This window comes from Pelophylax lessonae (assembly GCF_965119305.1).
Source record: "Pelophylax lessonae genome assembly, chromosome: 5".
Classification (NCBI taxonomy): domain Eukaryota; kingdom Metazoa; phylum Chordata; class Amphibia; order Anura; family Ranidae; genus Pelophylax; species Pelophylax lessonae.
In genome coordinates, this window is record NC_138772.1 from 233,195,237 (window position 1) to 233,221,512 (window position 26,276).

The 26,276-nt window shown below is 44.0% G+C and overlaps 1 protein-coding gene across 1 annotated transcript in view; it reads right to left on the reverse strand.

Annotated features, from left to right (window-relative positions):
- The window catches only part of ROPN1L (rhophilin associated tail protein 1 like), a 70,936-nt gene that overhangs the window by 18,152 nt on the left and 26,508 nt on the right, over positions 1-26,276 (reverse strand). The window contains exons 3-4 of the mRNA XM_082259655.1: positions 9,653-9,776; positions 3,026-3,187 (exon numbers count right to left, since the gene is read on the reverse strand). Of these exons, the coding sequence (XP_082115781.1) occupies positions 3,026-3,187; positions 9,653-9,776 (286 nt within the window). The remainder of the gene's footprint in view (positions 1-3,025; positions 3,188-9,652; positions 9,777-26,276) is intronic.

Consider the following 26,276-nt stretch of genomic DNA (forward strand, 5'->3'; position numbering starts at 1 on the left):
TTATGTTAAGTTTCTCTAGTTTAGCTCTAAGTCTATCCTCTGTTAGCCATGGCGGCACTTCCTGAGGTGTATTATTTAGTTCGGCCTTACAAGCGGGGTTCGTGTAGCCCCCCGATTCCTTTGTGAAGACTGAAGAAAAGAAATTATTTAACACTTCCGCCTTTTCTCTGTCCTCAGTGGCCATTTTTCCTTTATCATCTTTTATGGGGCCAATGTGTTCTGGCCTCGCTTTCTTACTGTTTATATACTTAAAGAACTTCTTGGGGTTCTTTTTACTCACCTCCGCTATATTTTTCTCGTGTTCTATTTTAGCCGCCCTGATTTCGTCTTTACATTTCTTATTACACTCTTTGTAATGCTTGAATGCTGCCAATGACCCCTCAGTCTTGTATTTTTTGAAGGCCTTTTCTTTAGCTCTAATATACATTTTTATGTTGGAGTTTAGCCACCCAGGGTTTAGTTTTGCTCTTTTAAATGTATTTCCCTGTGGAATGCACTGGCCCACCCCCTTGTTAAGTATGCTCTTGAAGCACTCCCATTTTTCCTCCGTGTTCTTTGTTCCCAGGGTTCTATCCCATTTGATATTTTCTAGCAGCGAGCGCAGTTTAGGGAAATTGGCTCTTTTGAAATTCAGTGTCCTTATATTACCCTTGTGTTTCCTATTACTGTAATTAATACTGAAACCAATTGACCTATGGTCACTGTTCCCTAAGTTGTCCCGTATTTCTATATCCGTGAGCAGGTCTGTATTGTTGGTAATCAGTAGGTCAAGTACCGCATTGTTTCTTGTCGGTGCATTCACCATCTGACCCATGAAATTGTCCTGCAAAACATTTAGGAACTGCCGAGCCTTGGCTGAATGCGCGGTTCCTTCTGCCCAGTCTATATCAGGATAATTAAAGTCCCCCATTATAATGACATTTCCCATCCTTGCTGCCAATCCTATCTGTAACATGAGGTCCACCTCACCCTCCTCCCTCTGGTTTGGGGGCCTATAGCATACGCCCAATAATACCTTCCCCACAGTGCCTTCCCTTTGAAGCTCTACCCATAGGGATTCTGCCTCATCCATAGCTCCATTATTAATATCATCCCTCATATTTACCTGTATACTGTTCTTAATATACAAACATACCCCTCCCCCTTTTTTACCCTCTCTATCTCTGCGATAAAGGGAATACCCCTGAATGGTCGCCATCCAGTCATGAGAGCTGTCAAACCAAGTCTCAGTTATCCCCACAAAATCTAAGTCCTCCTCAAACATCAGCAGCTCCAGCTCTCCCATCTTGTTGGCCAGGCTTCTGGCATTGGTATATAAGCCTCGTAATTTTGATGTTTTTAGGCTGCTCTCTTGATTTTTCCCCGTACCCACCCTGGGTATAGGGGCTCCGAACACCCTACCGCTAATGCCCCCATTTCTGCCCTCTGAAACTTGCTTTCCGCTGGCTAATTCTACATCTGTACCCTCCCCCCCATTCCCTAGTTTAAAAGCCCAGTCAACGTGACTGGTCGGCAAGTGGTTAAAATGTGTAAATATTAACACTTTTATGTTTTGGGAGTTTCACTTCTAGCACTGCACAGCTATCATTATAGCTATCATGCCAGGAAGGTGTCACTGCACACCACCGATCATAAGAGGCCGGCCACAAAGTCGTTTTTTTGCACGTGCATAGTTTCCTAAAGTTTAGGTGTACTTACTCATCATGCTGCAATATTGATCACTGAAGATACACTACATTGTCAAAAGTATTGGGGCACCCGCCTTTACATGCACATGAACTTTATTGGCATCCCAGTCTTAGTCCGTAGAGTTCAATATTGAGTTGGCCCACCCTTCGCAGCTATAACAGCTTCATCTCTTCTGAGAAGGCTGTCTACAAGGTTTAGGAGTGTGTCTATGGGAATGTTTGACCATTCTTCCAGAAGAGCATTTGAAGGCCTGGCTCGCAGTCTCCGCTCTAATTCATCCAAAAGATATTCTGTTGGGTTGAGGTCAGGAATCTGTGCAGGTCAGTCAAGTTCCTCCATTCCAAACTCAGTCATCTATGTCTTTATGGACCTTGCTTTGTGCACTGGTGCGCAGTCATGTTAGAACAGGGAGGGGCCATCCCCAAACTATTCACACAAAGTTCAGATTGTACAAAACGTCTTAGTATGCTGACGCTTTAAGAGTTCCCATCACTGGAATTAAGGGACCAAGCCCAACCCCTGAATAACAACCCTATACCATAATCCCCCATCCACCAAATGATTTGGACCAGTTCACAAATAAAGGTCCATAAAGTCATGGATGAACGAGTTTGGGGTGGAGGAACTCGACTGTCCTGCACAGTCCAGACCTCAAACCGATAGAACACCTTTGGGACTGCGAGCCAGGTCTTCTCATCCAACATCAGTGCCATTTCAGCGCTTCAGGAAGAGAAGTCAAATATTCCCAATGACACACTCCTAAACCTTGTGCACAGCCTTCTTAAAAGAGTTGAAGCTGTTATAGCTGCAAGGGTGGGCCAACTCTATATTGAACCCTATAGGCTAAGACTGGGATGCCATTGAAGCTCATGTAATATTCATGTATATTTGTGTTGAAACATTAACTGTTTAAAAATGTGACATTTTTTTTTATATTTTTAGGTTTTCGGAAATCTAATTTCTAGCACTGCACAGTTATCTTTATATCTATTTGGTTTCGGGATTTTTGTAGATTAATCCTTTTGTGATCAGCTGCTTAGTATATACTGTATCATTTTAACACTTTTTTGGCTGCGCAGTGACCTATTATACTGTAATTCTGTTTGTCTGGTGTTTTTGCCAGCACACAGAAGTAAACGGTGTTACCACTCAGTTGTTCTGTACAACCAAATGTGAATGGAGCTGCTCTGTACTATATAATTTCCCAGTGCAATCTGGGATACAGGGCCTCCATTGTCTCCATTGGAACTATAAAATCGCATGACAAGTCACACCAATATGAACGGGGGCTAAAAAATAAATATTTAGAATCTCTAGGACCTTGAGGACAACTTACCCCACCAAGAGTACTACAGGCAAGGGCCAAAAATTTTAGCCATTCCATTTCTCTCCCAAAATTATCCAGTTCCAAAATACTTTGTAGCTGGGCATGTGGTAAGCAAAGATCTTTCCACCTTTGTTCCAGTTCATCTTCATTTACAATTATCTTTAAGGACAGCTGAAAAAAAAAAAGAAAAGGGATTTTCGACTTACCGTAAAATCCATTTCTGTGATGTTCATTGACGGACACAGCTCTTAATCTTCATGACCGTAGGGTTATTCTTCCGCCATACAGGAGTAGGACACTAGGCAGAGAAAAGCTTGAGCACGCCTATGGGGCCGTCCCTAGGGGTATACTCCCACTTCCTGCTATAGGTATTCAGTGTCAGAAGAAAAAACACAACTCTCAAGAGGGGCGGGTGCTGTGTCCGTCAAAGAACATCAGAGAAATGGATTTTACAGTCAAAAATCCCATTTTTTCTTTTGTTCATTGACGAACACATCTTTTCGCTTTCGTGACCGTAGGGATGTCCCAAAGCAGTGTCAAACATGAGGGGTGGGAAAAGCAGAACAAACTTCCCCAAGGCTAAACATAGCCAACCAGGTAACATGGAGCTCAACTGAGAACAATTGGAGCTCAGTTGAAAAAAACACCCTCAAAGCGGACAAATCCTCTAAATATCAGCCTGCAAAACTTTGCGGCCAAAAGAAGCATCCACAGATGCCAAGACATCCACTTTATAAAACGTTGTGAATGTGTGTACAGACGACCAAGTGGCCGTCTTGCAAATTTGCATCACTGACGCCTGATGACTGAAGGCCCAGGAGGATGCACTAAGCGCCCAAATGAAATTCGGAGACGACCTTTGGAAGGAACAACGGACATGGTCAAAGAATCACCTTATCCCTGTGAACCACTAGATAAGGTGAATGACAAGACAGCGCCGCCAGCTCAGACACCCTGCACGCAGAAGTAATAGCCACCAAAAAGGCCACCTTCTGGGACAACGTAAGCAGGGGAATCTCCCGAATATTCTCAAAGGGAGGTTTCTGAAGAACTGACAATACCAAATTGAGGTCACACGGCGGCAATGGTGACCGCACCGGGGGAGCCAAGTGTCTTACTCCCTGGAGCAAGGTACACACCAAGGAGTGTGTGGCCAACGGACGTTGAAAGAAAATCGCCAAGGCCAAAGCCTGGCCCTTGATGGTACTCAAGGCCAAACGCTGCTTGACCCCTCGCTGGAGGAAGGCCAAAATCGGAGTCACAGAAAAGGAGTGAGGGAGAACCCCAAGAGACTCATACCACGCTATGTACGTCTTCCAAGTACGATGGTAAATATTCCTGGACGTAGATTTTCTAGCTATTAGAGGGTTTTCTGAATTGGTGATTCCTATGCTATCCTTCAGCACCTGGCTTTGAACAGCCAAGCCGCCAAAGCCAGTGACTGTAAAGCAGGATGGAAGATCGGTCCTTAGGACAACAGATCTTCCAGAGGGAGTCTCCAAGGAGCATTGGCAACTAGCCTACCAGATCGGCGTATCAAGACCGGCGAGGCCAATTCGGAGCCACTGGAATCCCTTCTGCCTCGATCCTGCGCAGGAGTTTTGGCAGAAGTTTGAGGAGGAAAGGCGTATATCAGACGATAAGGACTCCAGGGAGCCACTAAGGCGTCTGTGGACCCCAGACACAAACCTCTGTACTTTCCTGTTGAGGCGAGAGGCCAAACAGATCAACCTCAGGAGTTCCTCACTGGAGACACAACTGGCGGAACACCTTCAGATAAAGTGACCATTCCTGTTGGTCTAACGCCTGTCAACTGAGATAGTCTGCCTGCCGATTTTCCACTCCTGGAATGTGCACAGCAGAGATGGCTGGAACGAACTGTTCCTTAGAATGCCGGCTACTAAGGGGTCTGGACTCTGGAATCTTCCAGAGTCCAGACCCCTTGAGCATACTCCATGCCGAGGGCGCCCTTCCCACCCAGATAGGCTGGCATCGGTGGTGACAACCGTCCAGTACAGGGGAAGAAAGGATTTTCCCTAAAGAAGAGCCAGAGAGCGAAGCCACCAAAACAGGGACCGCCTCGTGCTCGGGCTCAACATGATCAGATTATCCAGAGACTGAGGATCCTTTTTCCATTTCAGCAGAATCTCCTTTTGCAGAGATCTCGTGTGGAACTGTGCAGACGGAACCACCTCCAAGGTAGACACCATCAGGCCCAGCACCCGCATGCAAGTCTGAGATGAGCGTCTGCTGGACAGCAGAAGCTGGATCGACTCCTGCAACTTCTGAAGTTTTGCCAGAGGAAAAAACACTCTGGCAACCTCAGCCTTTGCAGAGTAATCTCCAAGTTGGCCAGCAGAGCAGTTGAAGACTCTGCTCGCAAAAGCAGATCATCCAGTTACCCCAAGATTGCCATCCCCACTGACGCAGTAATGCTAGAACCGTGGCCAACACTTTTGTGAAGACCCGAGGAGCGGAGGGGGAGACCAAACTGATAATGCAAACAAACTGATAATGCTCCTCGCCCAAGGCAGAGCAGAGGAAGCGCTGATGGGCGATACAAATGGGAATGTGAAGGTAAGGTCCTTGATGTCGATGGATGAGAGGAAATCCCCCTGATGTAGGGACGCCACTACCGTGCAAATGGATTCCATACAGAACTTCTGTACCCGCACAAAGCAGTTTAGTGCCTTAAGGTCCATATTTGGACACACCTTGCCCTCTTTCCTGGGAACTGTAAACAGTTTTGAATAGAAACCTCGAAAACGTTCCGACATCAATCTGGGGGTGAGTGCAGGTTGGATGGGAAGAACCTTTCCGGCGGATACAATCGAAACTCAATCGTGTAGCCGGATCAAATTACTTTTTGGACCCAATTGTCCTGAATCAGGAAGGTCCACGGGTCTGGAAACCAGCGAAGACGTCCTCCCACCCCAGATACGGGTGAGGACACCCCTTCATGCGGAGGAGTTTTTGTCCGCAGTCTGACCAAGACTTCTTGGAACCCCTATTGGTGGCCTGGAAGGGGATGAAAAGGCCGCATGAGAGCAGAAAAGGAAGGACCCCGTCTGTGACGGGACTCCTTACCATTGGTACTCTTTCCCCCTGTGAGGCATTTGATGATGTCATCCAAGGAAGCTCCAAACAGGTGATCCCCACGAATGGAAGATCGGACAAGGCCTTCTTAGAAGCCTTGTCCGCAGACCAGCACTTCAGTCAGATAATGCGCCGCAGGACCACTACAGAGACAGACAGTCTAGAAAGCAGGGGAGCTGTATCCAAAGAGGAATTGAAACCCTTGGACCAACTTATCCGCCAGCTCCACAAACTCATGAGGGAGCGGTTTCTCCTCCAGGTCCTGGCGTAACACTTTTGCTCATTCAGTCATAGCTTGTAACACCGGGGTGATGGTAAACACTGGCCTAAGTTCTGACCCAGCCCCTGTGAACATATGGCAGGTCAAGGCCTCTGACCACCTATCAGCCAGATCATAGAAGATCGGGGACTCTTCTACCTGTATGACAGTGGCTTTATTCATCCTGGAAACCGGGGAGTCCACTACAGGAGGTACTGTCCATTTTTTAAGGAGGGACTCCTCATAAGGGTACTGTATTGCAAAATGCTTAGGGATTGCAAAGGTGCGTTTTGGGGACTCCCACTGTTTTGAGACAATATCCTTAAAGAAGGCGGGAAAGGGGAACACCCTTGCCGCTTTGGCGGACTTGTGGGTGCCAAAGGTGACCCGCGCCTCTGATGCTGCGTTAGTCGCATCTTCCAGAACTAAAGTTTCCCACACCGATACAATCAGTGCAGCCACCAGCGCCTTTACATGTGCGGCTAGAGGAACAGAGGAATCATCCTCACTATCTGAGCACGCAGGGTGCATGGACACAGACCCCGAAGGGAAACTAGAATCCGCGGCTGCCGAATCAAACGCTGGATCTGATGAGACAGAGGAAGAAGCAGGTGAAGGTGGGGGATGCTTTTTGGTAACTCGTTTGTCCAGCACCAAATCCATTTTGGACATCAGGGACTCCAGGACTGCCATCAGTGCAGCCAGTTGTCGGGCCCCGTCAGCCTCTGAGTGGGGATCAGGTGGTGAGACATGTTTCAGAGACTACATGAATGGAGAAGGGGAATCTGCACAACAAAGTGTAAAAACACTGCAAGGGACATCCCACCGCGCTGTAGTACCACAAGGCCCAGCACAGCACTACCGCTGTATAGCAGCAAGAGGGAGAGACAACCCCACCAGGCACTCACCACCACCGGTCAGCTCACAGCAAAGCTATCTGCACCCACACGGTGATCAGGGAGAGGAACAGCGCTATTTCAGACACTAGAGGCCGAGGAGACCCACCGCCGAATCACTGAATTCCAAGAATATGCCTGCAGCTATTTGCAATAGGAAACCATGGGAAAATGACCGCCTAGGCTACACAAACATGGCCACCGATCTGTAGCACATAAGGCTACAAGAAAATGGCCCCCACCAGGTCCACCCCCCTCAAAGAGTGATCGTTTGGTCGCACTCTCCCCCCCACCCAAATCGCCAGTGCAGCACCCCATTTGACCTAAGGAAGGTATGTCCACCCCGGGGGGGGGGGGGGTGTAGAGGGGGGGGGTGAGCAGATGGAGCAGATGGAGGGCACTGATAGACCACTGAGCTGGGGGGAGGGGAGACACGATTGGGAAGGATTGGGAAGGAGGGGAACCTGGGGGTTGGACCATCCCAGGGAGGGGTCCACGTCCACCCCAAAACCTGCCAGGGGTAGAGGAGGGACAGCTACTTACCACACCAGGAACAGGATGGGCACCGCTCCGGACAGGACACCGCTCTATCGTAATGTGCTTGCTGTCGACCAGGAGGAAACGCTGCAACTCAGGCCGAAGCCAGTTCCTTTGCGCCAGCCTCGTCCAGTGGGGCTATGTCATGGTCGACCTAGCGCAGAGCTGCAGTCTGCAGGCACTCGCTAGCTGGACTGGCAGTTGATAGTAGATTCTCACAGGAACAAAATAATAACAGGAGGAATTCCTTTTAAAAAGAAAAGATTGCTAGGACGAGATCCCAGCAAGGACCTAGGTCCTTCCTCCGGACTAGGCAGAAAAAATCTGAATACCTATAGCAGGAAGTGGGAGTATAGCCCCAGGGACTGCCCCATAGGCGTGCTTAAGCTTTTCTCTGCCTATTGTCCTTACTCCTTAAGGGGGTAGTATAACCCTACGGTCATGAAGACGAAGATCTTGTGTCTGTCAATGAATGAAAGAGAAAAGTAGAGTGTGGAGAAATGTATTTTACTTGACTTCACCATATCCATCAGTGTTAACATTGAGTTGTTTAAAAGGCAATCCTTCTTTTATTTAAAAATGATTTAGGGTATATATTTGCTTCAGAAGTCTTTTTATACACTGTCAGTTCTGTGCACTGTTAGTGTAAATTTGTATAATTTTAATTTCCTGCTCATATGGTTGGCCCACTAATGTTTTATTACAACACTGGGGCAGATCACGTAACTATAGAAGAAAGACCATCCTATTCAACATTCAGAAAGTAGGAAGCAGTTGCAGGAATTAGTGTGATCTGTGTTTTAGTAAAACAGAATTTGCAACAGTTAACGAGACTTTTTATCATTTTTCTCCATGCTTGACAGAGTCAAGAGTGAAGTCTGATGCTCTGCTCTAACAGTAAAGAACACTTTTCCCAATTTAATGTTAAACTCTCTTTCTTCTAACCCCAAATCATGCTCTTCAGGGACCATAGAGTAAACAGCCTATTACAGTTACTGAATTTACCTTTGATATATTTGTACATCGTAATCATATCCCCCCTTAAGCATCTCTTCTCCAGAGTGAAAAACTGTAATCTATGTAATTGATCCTCAGATCGGAGGTCCTCCGTCTCCCTTATTAAATGTATTGCCATTTGATGAATACTTGTTAAATCAGCAATGTCTTTCCTGAGGATTGCTTACTAAAGCTGAACTGCATATTTAAGATGAGACCAAACCAGTGTTTTGTAAATGGATAGAAATATGAATTTCAATCATGGATGTATGCTCTTTTAATGCAAGAGAGTATTTTGCTAGATTTGTTAGTTGATGTTTATCATTGCATGCTATTGCTAAGTTTGTGATCTACAAACACCTCTAGATCCTTTTTCATCACGATTCCCCAGAGGAGCCCCTCCTAATGTATATTTTTGGTACCCAAGTGCATAACTTAACATTTCTCAATACTGAACCTCATCTGCCATGTGGCCACCCAACCCCCTATTTTGTCAAGTGAATGCAGCCAACATAAGGCTTATGGCTTTGGAAGCCAAAGGGTAATGTTGGAATCATCAGCAGTTATACAATTGCATTAATAAAAATAATAGATGAATTACAAATCAGAAAAAAAATGCAAAAATAAATGTGCATTTTTTTGCAATTTTCAGCCTATAATAAAAACAAAGTAGGGTATTTTTTAAATAAAATTGTGTACCAAATAAACATGCACATAATGTCCCTAAGAAAACATACAAAAATTATTTAGGTGTGAAAATTAGTCATACAGTTATTGATATGTTAACTGATACATGCTTATGCTGATAATTTGGCAATTTACATCTGACTATCAAAAAAGACTTATACTTACTTGTTTATGCAACACTTTCAGAAGTCCCGGAGTTAATCCAGTAGTAGTCTTTGTATTTGCTACTGGCATTTCAACTCGTTCCTTTACTGGCAGAGACTCACCCCTTGATAAACTTACAAAATACCTTCAAAATGTCAGAAAATGATTTATTAGGTGGTGATACATATGCCTTGGAAACCAAGCAATATCATTACTTCATTTAACCACTTACCCACTGGGCACTTAAACCCCCTTCCCAACCAGACCAATTTTCAGCTTTCAGTGCTCTCACATTTTGAATGACAATTACTCAGTCATGCAACACTGTACCCATATGAAAATTCCGTCCTTTTTTTCACACAAACAGAGCTTTCTTTTGGTGGTATTTATTCATCATTGGGTTTTTTATTTTTTGCACTATAAATAAAAAAAGACTGAAAATTTTGTAAAAAAAAAATGCATTTTTCTTTGTTTCGTTTTTAAAATTTTGCAAATTTAGTAATTTTTCTTCAAAAATGTTGGCCAAATTTATACTGCTACATATCTTTGGTAAAAATAACCCAAATAAGTATACATTTTTTGTTCTTTGTGAAGGTTATAGAGTCTACAGGTTATGGTATCAATCATTGAAAATTGATCCCACCTGATGTACTAATGGCCTATCTCATTTCTTGAGACCCTAACAAGCCAGTAAAGTACAAATATCCCCCAAATGACCCCTTTTTGGAAAGCTGACATTCCAATGTATTTATTAAGAGGCAGGGTGAGTTTTTTGAAGTTGTAATTTTTTTCCACAATTCTTTGCAAAATGAAGATTTTTTTTTTCACAAAATGGTCATATTACAAAGTTATTTCTCACACACTGTATAGGCATATTTGCAACTACACCCCAAAATACATGCTGCTACTTCTCCTGAGTATGGCAATACCATATGTGTGGGACTTTTCCACAGCCTGACCATATACAGAGGTCCAACATCCAAGTAGCACCTCCAGGTGTTCTAGAAGCATATATAGAAGCATTTAATTTCCTGACAACCTATCACACTTTTGAAGGTCCTGGAGCACCAGAAGAATGGAAACGCCCACAAAATGACCCCATTTTGGAAAGCAAATACCCCAACACATAATCTAAAAGGCATAATGCGTCTTTTGAACATGTCATTTTCTTCAACAATATTTTGGAAAATGTGGAAAGAAAATGAAAACGCATTTTTTTTTTTTTTACACAAAGTTTTTACACAAAGTTGTCCATTTCTAAGAGCTTTCTAACAAATAGCCTGTACATAGCAAAAAATTACACCCCAAAATACATTCTGCTACTTCTACTGAGTATGGTGATACCACATGTGTGACACTTTTACACAGCCCGGCCACATACAGAGGCTAAACATGCAGGGAGCACCGTCATTTTCTGACTTCCCATTACAATTTTGTGAGGCACTGATAAGCACTGTAGTGGCACTGATGTGGCATGCATGTGGCCCGGATGAGCAATGATGTGCCATGGATGTGGCACAGATAAGCACTGAGGTGGCACGGATGAGCACTGACATTGCATGGATGTGGCACGGATGAGCACTGATGTGGCACGGATGAGCACTGACGTGGCATGGATGAGCACTGACGTGGCATGGACGTGGCACAGATGAGCACTGACGTGGCATGGATGTATCATGGATGAGCACTGACGTGGCATGAATGTTGCACGGATGAGCACTGACATGGCATGGATGTGGCACGGGAAAGCACTGATGTGGTACATATGAGCACTAATGTGGCACGGATGAGCACTGGCGTGGCATGGATGTGGCACGGATGAGCACTGACATGGCATGGATGAGGAACAGATGACCACTGACGTGGCATGGATGTGGCACAGATGAGCACTGACGTGGCATGGGTGAGGAACAGATGACCACTGACATGGCATGAATGTGGCACAGATGAGCACTGACGTGGTAGGTATGTATGTGGCACCAATGACCACTGACGTGGAATTGATGTGGCATGGATGAGAACTGATGTGGCATTGATGTGGCATGGATGAGCCCTGATGTGGCATGAATGTGGCTTGGGTGACCACTGACATGGCATGGATGAGCACTGACGTGGCATGGATGTGGCAGGGATGAGCACTGACATGGCATGGATGTGGCACAGATGACCACTGATGTTGCATGGATGAGCACTGATGTGGCATTGATGTGGCACGGATGAGCACGGATGTGGAATGGATGTGGCACCAATGACCACTGATGTGGCACGGATGAGCACTGACGTGGCATGGATGTGGCACGGATGACCACTGATGTGGCATGAATGTGGCACGGATGAGCAGACCACTGATATTGATTACATATTTGTACTTTTTCCCTTTTGATTTTATTTACACTGATTTTTTTTATTATTTTTGAGTATTTTGGATTTTTTTTCACATTGGAGGGGCTTTTAAACTAGGAGACGGGGGGGGGGGGCTCAGAAGTAGAGTCAGTTAGGAGGGAGCAAAGGACTGAAGGTAGTTGTAGGGTCAGCAGCGACAGTAGATCCACAACGTCAATCGGTAGGTCTGTGCGGGAGAACCTCAGACCAAACAGGATTAAACATAACCACCAATCACGTTTAACTTCCGTAAAACTAAGAGGGGTATATGCTAATGCCAGGAGCCTAGCTAATAAAATGGATGAGTTGGAAATGTTAGTTCATGAGGAGGACATAGACCTTGTGGGAATAGCGGAGACTTGGTTCGACCCCTCACATGACTGGCTGGCAAATATCCAAGGGTATTCGGTGTACAGGAAGGACAGGGTAGGAAAAAGAGGGGGAGGGGTATGTCTCTACGTCAAGAACAATGTAAGGGTGATAGAGAGGAGTGACATTACGGAAGGGTGAGTATGGAGTTAGAATCCGTGTGGGTAGAGCTCCTTAGGGAAGGAGAAAAGGGAAAAGAAATTGTGGGGGTTTGCTATAGGCCACCTAAACAAGGGGAGGAGGTAGAGCTGGAATTTTTAGCACTTTTGGGTAAAGTGGCAAAGCTAGGATCAGTCATCATATTGGGGGACTTCAATTATCCCGACATTGACTGGGGAGAGGGGATTACACACTCACATAAGGCCCGTCTATTCACGGAAACCTTACAGGATAATTACATGTCACAGCTGGTGGATTCTCCTACTAGAGAAAACGCAATCCTGGATCTATTGATCACTAATGACCCAGACATAATCTCGGAGGTTGGAGTCCAGGACAACCTGGGCTCTAGCGATCACAGAATGATCACATTTAGTGTAAATAACAATAGAACAAGGCAAGTGGGGAACATAAGAACCCTTAACTTCAGAAGGGCAGACTTTCCAAAATTGTACTCATTGATGGAAAGGGTAAACTGGGACCGAACCCTGGGATCCCTGACCACAGAGGAAAAATGGGAATGCTTTAGGAACATATTAAGCAAAGGCATCTTGCAGTGCATTCCTATGGGAAATAAATTTAGAAGAGACAAGGCCAAACCTGGCTGGCTAAACCGTAGCGTTAAAAATTTTATTAGGGGAAAAAAATTGGCCTTCAGGAAATATAAATCAGAAGGCACAGTATTGGCTTTCAACCAATACAAGGAGGCAAATAAAAAGCTTAAATATAAAATCAAGATGGCTAAAATAGACTTTGAGAGACAAATAGCGGAGGATAGTAAAAAAAACCCAAAGAAAATCTTTAAGTATATCAACAGCAAAAAAACTAGGGCAGAGCATATTGCACACATAATTAACGATGATGGGAGGATGGTTACAGAGGACACTGAAAAAGCAACCGTGCTGAATGCTTTTTTCTCGTCAGTATTTACACAGGAAACAGAGGGGTACACTGACCATGACTGTTTGGTTAGTAGTAATACACAGGACTTGCCACTATGGCTAACAGAGGGTGAAATCAGGGAAAGGCTGGATAAACTTAACACAAACAAATCACCAGGCCCGGATGGCGTACATCCGAGAGTACTCAAGGAACTCAGTAAGGTTATATCCAGACCACTGTTCCTGATCTTTGCGGACAGTATTAGGACAGGAGATGTACCAGGGGAGTGGAGGAAAGCAAACGTGATTCCGATATTCAAAAAGGGTCAGAGGCATATCCCGGGAAATTATAGGCCTGTCAGTTTGACAAATCGATAGTATGTAAACTTCTGGAGGGGATGATAAGGGACTATATCGTAGAGTTTGCTAAAGACAACAGCATCATCAGTAATAACCAGCACGGGTTTACAAATAGGCGTTCTTGTCAAACCAATCTCTTAACATTCTACGAGGAGGTGAGCTGTGAGCTAGATAAGGGCAGAACAGTGGATGTGGTGTACTTGGATTTCGCTAAGGCATTTGATACAGTTCCCCATAAGCGCTTAATTTATAAAATAAGGTCTACAGGTATCGACAGCAGGGTTTGCTTTTGGATACGGAACTGGCTAAAAGGGCGTGTTCAAAGGGTGGTAATTAACAGCGCATACTCAGACTGGTCTGAGGTAGTAAGCGGGGTCCCCCAAGACTCAGTCCTGGGACCAACCTTGTTCAATTTATTCATAAACAGCATTGAGGTCGGGGTCAGTAGTTCGATATCAGTTTTTGCAGATGACACAAAATTGGGCAGAGCAATAACTGCACAGCATGAAGCAGATATCCTACAGGATGACCTGGACAAAATAACGGAGTGGGCAACGACTTGGCAAATGAGGTTTAACGTAGAGAAGTGTAAGGTTTTGCACTTGGGGACTAGAAACATAAAAGCACAATACACGTTAGGAGGGGAACCCTTGGGGGAATCAAAAATGGAGAAGGATCTGGGAGTCTTGGTTGATGATAGATTAGGCAACAGCATGCAATGTCAAGCGGCAGCTGCCAAAGCCAGCAGAATATTAGCATGCATAAAGAAAGGGATGTATTTCAGAGATAAGACTATAATCCTTCCACTTTATAAAACTCTGGTCCGACCGCATCTGGAGTATTCTGTCCAGTTCTGGTCACCAGTCCTCAGAAGGGATGTGTTGGAGCTGGAGAGAGTCCAGAGAAGGGCAACTAAACTAATTAGGGGATTGGAGGACCTTGATTATGAAGAGCGTCTGCAATCGCTTGATTTATTCTCCCTGGAGAAGAGACGCCTGAGGGGGGACATGAAAGCAATTTTTTAAAAAATCTCAATGGGGATCTCAGCTTAGAAAAAAAGCTGCTCAGTCGAAGGGATTGCATGAGGACTCGGGGGCATACAATGCGATTAGAGGAGAAGCGTTTTAACCTCAGGCAACGTGGCGGGTTCTTTACGGTTAGGGCTACAAGAATGTGGAATTCTCTACCACAAGAGGTGGTTTCTGCGGGTAGTATGGTGGCTTTCAAAAGACTATTAGACGTACATCTCAAGGATCAGAACATTCAGGGGTATGTGAGATGATTACAGCCACACACACCTACACAGATTGAACTGGATGGACTATTGTCTTTATTCAACCTCACCGACTATGTAACTATGTAACATTATTTATTATGTTGTCCTCCTTACTCCAAGATGAATTGTGATAAGAATCATCCTACCAAGTAGCTATGGTACTGTAAATCCATGGTGGACCATCGGAGGTAGCTCCTATCTGGTGAGGTCCCTGTGTCTGGATGTCTAAATCAGCCTTATCACAGAACCATGTCTGTGGATCTTCAGGGTGGCGCATCCTTTACAAGGAGATAGAGTGGTGCTGGGGGACCATGCTGGATGGGAAACAGTAGCTGTGGAGCACAGGCGTGTGCTTCAGCCCATTGCGCATGCATGGACGTGTGTTGCAGTCCATTAGGCATGTGCGGGCAGAGTTGGTGCATTTTTATGCCCCAACATAGCTTATCCAACTCGGCTCCAGAAGGTTTTACCCCCTTCATGACCAGGCCATTTTTTGCTATTAAGCACTGCATTACTTTAAGTAATTGCGCGATCATGCAACTCTATACCAAAACAAAATTTATATAATTTTCTTCACATAAATAGAGTTTTTTTTTTTTTGGTTGTATTTGATCACCACTGGGTTTTTTTTTCATTATAAAAATGATAAAAGACTAAACATTTTGAAAAAAACAAAAGTAAATAAATAAATATATATATGTACATTTTCTGCCCCCTCAAAATAACTCAACACACAGCCATTAATGTCTAAACCGCTGGCAACAAAAGGGAGTACACCCTTATGTTAAAATGTCCAAATTGGGCACAAAGTGTAAATATTTTGTGTGGCCACCATTATTTTCCAGCACTGCCTTAACCCTCTTGGGCATGGAGTTCACCAGAGCTTGTGAAGTTGCCACTAGAGTCCTCTGCTACTTCTCCATGACGAAATCACGGAACTGGTGGATGTTAGAGACCTTGCGCTCCTTGACCTTCTGTTTGAGGATGCCCTATAGATGCTCAATAGGGTTTAGGTCTGGAGACATTCTTGGCCAGTCCATCACCTTTACCCTCAGCTTTTTTAGCAAGGCAGTGGTCATCTTGGAGGTGTGTTTGGGGTCACTATCATGTTAGAATACTGCCCTGCGGCCCTGTCTCTGAAGAGAGGGGATCATGTTCTGCTTCAGTATGTCACAGTAAATACCGGCATTCATGGTTCCCTCAATGAACTGTAGCTCCCCAGTGCCAGCAGCACTCATGCAGCCCCAGATCATGACACTCCGACCACCACGCTTGATTGTAGGCAGGACACACTTGTCTTTGCACTCCTCACCTAGTTGCCGCCACACACGCTTGACACTATCTGAACCAAATAAGTTTATCTTTGTCTCATCAGTCTACAAGACATGGTTCCAGTAATCCATGTCCTTAGTCTGCTTATCTTCAGCAAACTTTTTGCGGGCTTTCTTGTGCATCATCTTTAGAAGAGGCTTCTTTCTGGGACGACAGCCATGCAGACCAATTTGATGCAGTGTGAGCACTGACAGGTTGACCTCCCATCCCTTCAACCTGTGCAGCAATGCTGGTAGCACTCAAATGTCTATTTCCCAAAGACAACTTCTGGGTAGGACGCTGAACATGTGCACTCAACTTCTATGGTCGACCATGGTGAGGCCTGTTCTGAGTGGAACCTGTCCTGTTAAACCGCTGTATGTCTTGGCCGCCATGCTGCAGCTCAGTTTTAGGGTCTTGGCAACCTCCTTATAGCCTATGCCATCTTTATGTAGAGCAACAATTCTTTTTTCAGATCCTCAAAGAGTTCTTTGCCATGAGGTGCCATGTTGAACTTCCAGTGACCAGTATGAGATAATGAGAGCGATAACACCAAATTTAACACATCTACTCCCCATTCACACCTGAGACCTTGTAACACTAATGAGTCACATGACATCGGGGAGGGAAAATGGCTAATTGGGCCCAATTTGGACATTTTCACTTAGGGGTGTACTCACTTTTGTTGCCAGTGGTTTAAACATTAATGGCTGTGTGTTGAGTTATTTTGAGGGGACAGCAAATTTACACTGTTATACAAGCTGTACACTCAATACTTTACATTGTAGCAAAGTGTAATTTCTTCAGTGTTGTCACGTGAAAAGATATAATAAAATATTTACAAAAATGTGAGGGGTGTACTCACTTTTGTGAGATACTGTATATGGGATTTTATCAGTGCCCAAAAAAAAAGAAAATTATATAAAAATATATCAAAATTTTATTGAAACAATTGGTTTAAAAACAATTTTTCATATATAAGAACATAGCGCAATAGTCATACGATACGATTGATGTACGCATGCAGTAACTCCCGCTCAACATGTTTTGCCAGCCTGTGGCTTCTTCAGGAGACTTTTATGAGTACCACACATTAAATCCCTATGAAATTGAAGAACAACATATTAGTTACAAAGAAAACTACCATAAATAACAGTAGATTCCTACAACAATATTTACAAGTTATTAATTTCTCAAAAATACTTATGATCTGATGATCATCATTATAAGGCCCTCTTACCTAACTATACATATAATATCAGTGGTGTACTGCATATCAGGAGGATGGTCAGAAGGAGATATCAGTGAAACTGCAGAGAGAGATATAGGATCCCCAGTAAGGTCTATACAGAAAAAAGGGGAACAATGAACTGTGAATAAAAACAAACAAAAAAAAAAACACAGATGTATCCACTATAATGCATATAAGGCCAGGACATTGAAAAAGTAATAATCTACCAAGAATGCCAGGTCTAGACCAGAGAAAAAATAAAACCAAATGAACAAGAGGACCAATGGAGGAGGATTGTCAGAGTTTCAGAACACTTGTGCTTTATGTCTCCATTTGGTGTTGCCTGGCTTTGGCCACCCCAATTGCCATTTCCCAGGAGGGTATCTCTTTAACATGGTGCCCCATTCATTCCCAGCAACATATCTATTGTATGTCTAAATCAGGGTGTAATACACCTATTAACTCTTTGCTGCCGGATGGTTAAGACACATTTTTTCTCTCTTTTTTATGTGTATCTTGGTTGTTTTTCCTAGTATTTGGTAGATGATCTGTTCAAATACCATATATTTTATCTTCTCTGATGGGTATTCACAATATAATTTCTTTTGAGCATTATGGCTAAGTACAGAGGGGTAGCATTTGATGGACTGATGGATCAGATTCATCAGTCCCAAGGTGCTTTCTTTGGATGCATCACATTGGACAGATTATTTTTGGGATTAATTTATTAGAAAAGAAATTACGACTATTTTGGAAAAAGAAGAATTTTCAAAAATATATTGAGGACAAAATTGTCCCTGGGGGTTTACGGATTCAGATTTTCCCTAATATTAAAAAGGTGGAATCAGATTTCAGAGATCTATGGGAAACCAGTTTGCAGTCTTGTTTCTTCAAGTTGATGGATCGCTTGTGTCATTAATACCAAAGTGATATTGAAACAGTTGATAAAGAAATTGAAAAAACTGTATATAGATAATACAAATCTGACTACAGATCCCGCCTTTAATTCTAGGGAGTTGGCTTTGAATAAACATTTGGAATCTTTTGTTGCAGATATCCTTAAACCTAAGGAGGGTATCCTCTTTAACATGGTGCCCCATTCATTCCGGGGCAGTGTTGCTGAGGAGCTGTACAAGAGGAGTCTTTGTATGCCTCAGTCCAGCCTACCTATGGGCAGACTTTCCAACATGGTGCCAGATGTCCATCGCGCATGCGCGTGACGTCATATCCAGTCGCCATTGCGCATGTGCGGCGGCCTTGTGGATGCCCGCACCTCCATCGGCACCATTAGACACTGATACAGGTGTATAAAAGGACCCCCTAGAGTGTCAGTCTTTGCAGTGGCTTGCCCAGGAGAGACCTATGAAGGCCAGATTGCTAACCAGAGGGAATTACATTCGTGAGCTTTGTTAGACCAACACTTGTTCATTCCCATGTTTTGACCAGCTTGGTGGAAGAATGTTTCTGATTATCATTTGTCTATTTTTTGACAAGCTTGTTGGGAGGATTTTTCTATATTAGTATTATTTATGCTTTATCTCTAAACTTAGGTGGAGAGATTTTTTGTCACAAAGCCATCTATTGAAGATCTCAATTTAGGATATATCCTCAGAATTGACGTACTTTTAATACTCTCTGGCAATCCTCCTCTATTGGTCCTCTTGTTCGTTTGGTTTTATTTTTTCTCTGGTCTAGACCTGGCATTCTTGGCAGGTTATTACTTTTTCAATGTCCTGGCCTTATATGCATTATAGTGGATACATCTGTGTTTTTTTTTTTTGTTTGTTTTTTTTTTTGTTTTTTAATCACAGTTCATTGTTTCCCTTTTTTCTGTATAGACCTTACTGGGGATCCTATATCTCTCTCTGCAGTTTCACTGATATTTCCTTCTGACCATCCTCCTGATATGCAGTACACCACTGATGTTATATGTATAGTTAGGTAAGAGGGCCTCATAATGATGATCATCAGGTCATATGCATTTTAAGAAGTTAATAACTTGAAAATATTGTTGTAGGAATAAACTGTTATTTATGTGAATAATATGTTGTTCTTCACTTTCATAGCGATTGTGTGTGTGGTACTCATAAAAGTCTCCAGAAGAAGCCACAGCCTGGCGAAACATGTTGAGCGGGAGTTACAGCATGCGTACATCAATCGTATGACTATTGCGCTATGTTCTTATATATGAAAAATTGTTTATAAATCAATTGTTTCAATAAAATTTTGTTTTTTTTTGTAAGAATTGTTTTTTTTCTTTTGCACTGATAAAATCCCATTTTATCAATTTTCAAAATATCTTTGACTAACAAGGGATGTGGTGTGTTTAATCCCTTGACAGCCGGCAACATATCTATTGTGTGTGTGTGTGTATATATATATATATATATATATATATATATATATATATATATATATTTTTTTTTTTTTTTTACTTTCTCCTAATATACTATATATATTGGAATTTCTTTTTGTTATACTACTAATGGCGGTAAACAGTGATTTATAATGGGACTGCAATAGTGCGGTGGCCAATCTGACACTAACTGAAACTGAGTGGGAACTGACTGCCTGCCACTTACGTCACAAGTGACACTAATACAGTGATCAGTGCTAATACAATATATTGTCGTTGTATTAATGATACTGGCTGGGAAGGGCTTAACATCTAGGGTAATCAAGGGGTTAACTGTGTGCCTAACTATTTGCAATTTGTGCTGATTTTTTACTAAACATCTCTTTGTTTCTTATCTTGCAGGGATAAAAAAAATGGACAGATAATTCCCTCTTTACAGAGCTGTCTATTGATTGTCAACACAGGCCTCTGGGCTGTGATTGGACACATCTGATCAGCAGGCCTCAGCCATAAATCACTGGCCAGGACTTGATGACAGACTCTGCAGAAACAGTCACATCGCTTTGCCCATGCAGGCCACCTGCCCTTCCACTACAAACTGCTCATTGAGCACTCTGTCATTACATACTGGTCACTGACTGCCCTAGCCTGCCATTACATGCTATTCACTGACTGCCCTAGCACTGCATACTTCTCATTGACCATCCTGCCATTATATACTGTTCACTGCCGTACCACTACATATTACTGACCATCCTGCCATAACATATTGCTCACTGGCTACCTTGCCAATACCTACTGTCGTAGCCTGCCACTTTATACTGCTCAATGACTGCCCAGCCACTACATATTCACTGCTCCATCATTACATACTGCTCACTAACTTCCCTGCCACTGCATACTTCTGTAGCCTGCCGCTACAGACTGGTACGCTGACTGCCCTGCCACTACATACTGCTCGCTGACCCACCGACATTACATACTGCCCACTGCCCTACCAATACATACTGTTCACTGACTGCCCTGCCACTACATATTGTACTATACTGCCACTATATACTGCTCATTGATTGCCCTGCTACTACACACTGTTCACTTCCCTGCGACTACATACTGCTCACAGACCTACCACTATAAACCACTCTCTGACTGCCCTGCCATTACATATTGCTCAATGACTTCCCTGCCACTACATACTGCGCTCTGTCCCACAACTACATACTGTTCACTTACTGCCCTGCTCCTACATACTCTTCACTGCCCTAATGCTACATACTGCTCTCTGACCACCCTGCCACTACATAATGCCCGCAGTCCTGCCACTGCATACTGCTGACTGACTGCTCTACCACTTCAAACTTCCCTAGCCTGCCACACAAAACCACTCACTGAGCGCCTTGCCACTACATACTGCTCTCGGCCCTATCAGTACACGCTGCTCATCGACTGCCCTGCCACTACATACTGCTCACTGACCACCCTGCCATTGCATACTGCTCACTGACTGCCCTGCCACTACATACTGCTTACTGACTGCCCTGCCACTACATACTGCTCACTAACTGCCCTACCACAGCATACTGTTCACTGATTGCCTTTATACTACATACTCTTCACTGCCCTGCTACTACATACTGCTTACTGGCTATACTGCCTTACATACTGCTCATTGCCCTACCACTTCATACTGCTCACTGACTATACTGCCACTACTTATTGCTTACTGACCGCCCTGCCACAACATACTGTTACCCGATCACCCTGTCACTGCTTACTCACTGTCCTTCCACTACAAACTGCTCCAGCCTGGCACTACATACTGCTCACTGCCCTACCACGACATACTGCTCATCGACTGCCCTGCTTTCTGGTGCACTCTCCAAAAGCCAGCATAAAGAATTCCAATGAGGAACGAAGAAAGGCTGCTGTACTGCCTAAGTGATTTCAGACCTGCTCTACCTCCCGAATTTGCCATGCCACGCTCAGACTCCAGCATTCGATTGCAGTGTGTCCCAAACGTTTGGACCACATGGACCACTAAACTTACAATTTTGAATCCTGCGGGCCACTAAAATGAATTTTACATGCCTTATACCAGTGGTCCCAAACCTTTTAGAGTTCACGCACCACTAAACTCAAAGTTTTCAATCCTATAGACCACTAGCATGAATTTTGCATGTCTTATACACACACACTTTGCGCTGGCTCTCTGCCCCCCACCCCCCCCCCTCACTCTGCATCACACTGCTGCTTACACAGACTCATCATTGGATCTCACCTCCTTATCCAGCAATGTTTTTGAGCTCTGTGATCCTTCCCACAGTCTGTGATCATTGCTGCCATTGGAAGTCCCCTCCTTCTTTACTTCCCACTCTCTGCTCTACTCCTGGCGCCTCCCTCTCAGTTTACAGGAGCTGAAGCTACAGACGGAGGCATTAGTTATCAATGCCCGATGACAGTATTGACTGTAAGTGCGCACTGAGAACAACACAGGAAACAAGATTGGGCGATATACATTTGCCACAATGTTGATTTGAGGCAGAACCCCTGGGGACCACCAAAATTTTCTTGTGGGTCATCAGTGCTCCACTGACCACTGCTTGGCACCCAGGTGCAGCATCCAGCTATGCTGCAGGTACCCTATAAAAGTTTATGGCAGGCTGCTGTTGGACGGATCTGAACACCGTACCAAAAACCTGTGTTTAGGGTAGTGTCAATTCAGGGACGAGATTCAGGGACACAAGGCCAAAAGCGGACGCACATAACCTATTACACACACACCACCATCCAAAACTGACACACATCATTATCTGACCACTTCTCAGCCCCCATTTCCCCAAGCTTATAACAGCTTATAACAATCGCAGGCCAATTCATATCTTCCTAGCAGGCATCATTCCATGTAGGTGGGTGTACATGGAATGATGCCTGCTAGGAAGATATGAATTGGCCTGCGATTGTTATAAGCTGTTATAAGCTTGGGGAAATGGGGGCTGAGAAGTGGTCAGATAATGATGTGTGTCAGTTTTGGATGGTGGTGTGTGTGTAATAGGTTATGTGCTTGATTACCCTAAAGACTAAATTACATTCCTCCCTAGATGACCCACCCTCACCAACAGACATAACCCCGTAGCTACCTCACACCCCCATCCCCCTTCAGCGACTTCACTCCCCAGTTTTTGCAGTCCCCCTTTAAGGTACATTCACACCAGATGCAGTCCCATCGCATGGGAAGGTAAATTGCCTGGTCTCCTTATCTGCATGGTTCACACCACTTTTTTTCAGTGCATAAAGACCGCACTGCACCACAACTTTGCATTTTTTTTCAGCACGGTCCAGAGAGAGGTAACCCACTGCACTGCACGGTGGCAAATTGAACTTTATGAGATGTCTATGTGAAAAAAAAAAGTGACTAGTGCGATGTGCTGGCATTGGCACATCAGAGATCCAACTGGACCACACAGCACAACAATCGCTGAGTTGTAATGCAGCAGGTGGTAAAGACATACCCTTAAAACCTTTGGGTAAGCGTTTACATGTTTACTGCTGCTACCAGTGTATTGTTGTTTTTGTCGTCTTTTGTATTTATTTGACTGCATAACTACAGTTCTTTTATATATATTTATTTAAAATATGACATTAGGTTAGCTATATGCCTCTTGTTAAACCACGCTCATTTTAAGTAAATGGAAATAAGAAAACTGTAATGAAGGAGACCCATAAGGGGAAACCTTCTAAGTTTTGGACAATAATGATGTCCAGTACCACATCCTATGTATAAACATCTAAGAAAAACCTACCTAAAGAGATTTCAGCAAGCAACTCATCACCTTTATTGGCCATGGATGATAAGCTGTATGAGAACAATACCTGTATTTCTAGAATTCTAATATATTTTCAATTGTTTTAACATATGCAATTTGGAAAATTGCAAATGTAGATTTTAAGTAAATGCCCCACCCCTAATTAAAGTACATTCTCCACCTACAATGGCTTGCTGGGCGCACAGTGAAAAAATGTTGGCAACTACTTTATGTACTCGCTATAGGGTTCCCAGGCCCACAGCTAGGGGAACAGAGCCTGGTAATTATGGTAGGGGCATGCATGGAAAATGAATGTACTAGGCAGAGGCGTAACTAGAACCTTCAGGGCCCCAGTGCAAGAAACCATGAAGGGCCCCCCAGACCCCTGGCCGGGGCCCTTCCTTTCAAGCCTAGGGCTCTTCCCACTGATCCTGGGGCCCTTTACTCTCGTTGCAGGGCCCTTTATTACGGTCCGGCAGCGGGACCCTTTCACAAGTTCTGCAGTGGGCCCCCTTCCTGCCATCTTCTGGCCTCCCCGCAGTGGTGGAATGCCAGTGTGAACTTTGCGATCCTGGAAGTTCACCCACTGGTGTCAGTAGTTTTTATTTTTTGGTATTTTAATTGTATTATTTTTTATCATTTTATTTTATTTTTTTACAATGTCACTGACTATGACTCTGTCCATTCAGAAAAGGAAGGAGCTGGTAAATTACATATTTACCGACCCCTTCCTCGTTCTCTATTGTGACACATCCCCTGCAGTAACCGGCAGAAGAGGGAAGGGAGCACAATGGGGGGGGACCAGGGGAGCACACAAGGGGCCCAGAGACAGCAGAACACAAGTGAATTGGAAAGGAGGGGCGACGGGGGCAGCATACAGAGGAACCAATCTCCTCCATTTTTCTCCTGCAGCTACAGGAGGAAAAAGGAGGACAGTGATTTTTCTACATGCTGTCGCCGCCACCCCTCCTATCCAGGTGTACAGGGGAGCTGCACAGGCCCCCTGGAAAATGGGGCCCGGTTGCAATTGCAACCTCTGCAGCCCCTGTAGTTATGCCCCTGGTACTAGGTGTGTGTGAAAGTGATCGGGTGACAGCCGACAGATGACTCGTCAGATTTACATGCATTCCTGGTTGTTATAGCAGCCAGGGGTGTATGCAAAATCCCAGCTGCTGATGATGATATACAATATGATATAACAGTACATTGGTGGCAGTGAAAGGGTTGAACACCAACTGTTATTTTTGCTGAATTAATCTGCCTGGCTTCGATTTGTTGAGGGCTTATTAAATCACAACGGAAATTTGACCTGATGTCTATAGAAGGCAAATCCAGTTGGTAAAATCTGCCAATTTGTAGGTTTAATAGGCAAACTAATGTCAAAAGTGGGCATGGGAACTGCCATAAGAGACATGGGGAAAGGGTCCTTAGAATGTGGCCTTAACTGCTTGTCGACCGCCTGCCGCATATATACAGGAACGGCGATTGGCGGGAGCAATCCTGGGGGCACACAACTGCGGGGAAGCTGATTCACAGGTTCGGCAGCCGCGATTGCTGCCGGGCACCCGCGATCGCTCCCCGTGGAGAGAGAACAGCGGTCTGCAGTTGTAAACACAGCAGACCGTTGTTCTCTCTGGAATCAATAAAGAGGGCCTGTGTTCCTCCTATTTAGGATCACAGGTCTCTGTGTTGATTCCCCAAGCCCATCCCCCTCACAGTTAGAAAACACCCCATAGGCCTACATTTAACCCTTTGATCGCCCCTGGGTTAACCCCCTTCCCTACCAGTGTCATTATTACAGTAACAGTGCACATTTTTAGCACTGATTACTGTAGTAATATCACTGGTCCCCCCAAAAATGTCAGCTAGGGGCCTGATCTGTCCATCGCAATGTCGCAATCCCGCTAAAAATCACTGATCGCAGCCGTTATTAGTAAAAAAAATAAATAAATAAAAATTACATAAATCTTTCCCCTAGTTTGTAGACGTGATAACTTTTGCGCAAACCAATCAAAATACATTTATTGGGATTTTTTTTCTACTAAAAATATGTAGCAGAACACAAATTGGCCTAAAATGATGAAAGAATTAGATTTTTAGATTTTTTTTTATTGGGAATGTTATATAGCAGAAAGTGAAAAATATTGTTTTTTTTTTCAGAATTGTCGCACACTTCTGTTTATAGCGCAAAAAATAAAAATTGCGCAGCTGATCAAATACCACCAAAAGAAAGCTCTTTTTGTGGGAAAAAAAAAGGACATCAATTTTGTGTACAGCTTCGCACAACTGCGCAAGTGTCTGTTAAAGTACCGAAATGCCGAATCGCAAAAAATGGCCTGGTCATTAAGGGGGTAAATCCTTCTGGTCCAGAAGTGGTTAAAGCATACCTATGATCAAAACGTAAAATTGAAAAACATTGTATTTCATTTATGTCTAGCCCACTCTTAATAATCTGAACCATCACTAACCACTTTAGCCCCGGAGGATTTTCTTGCTTAATGACCATTCCACTTTTTT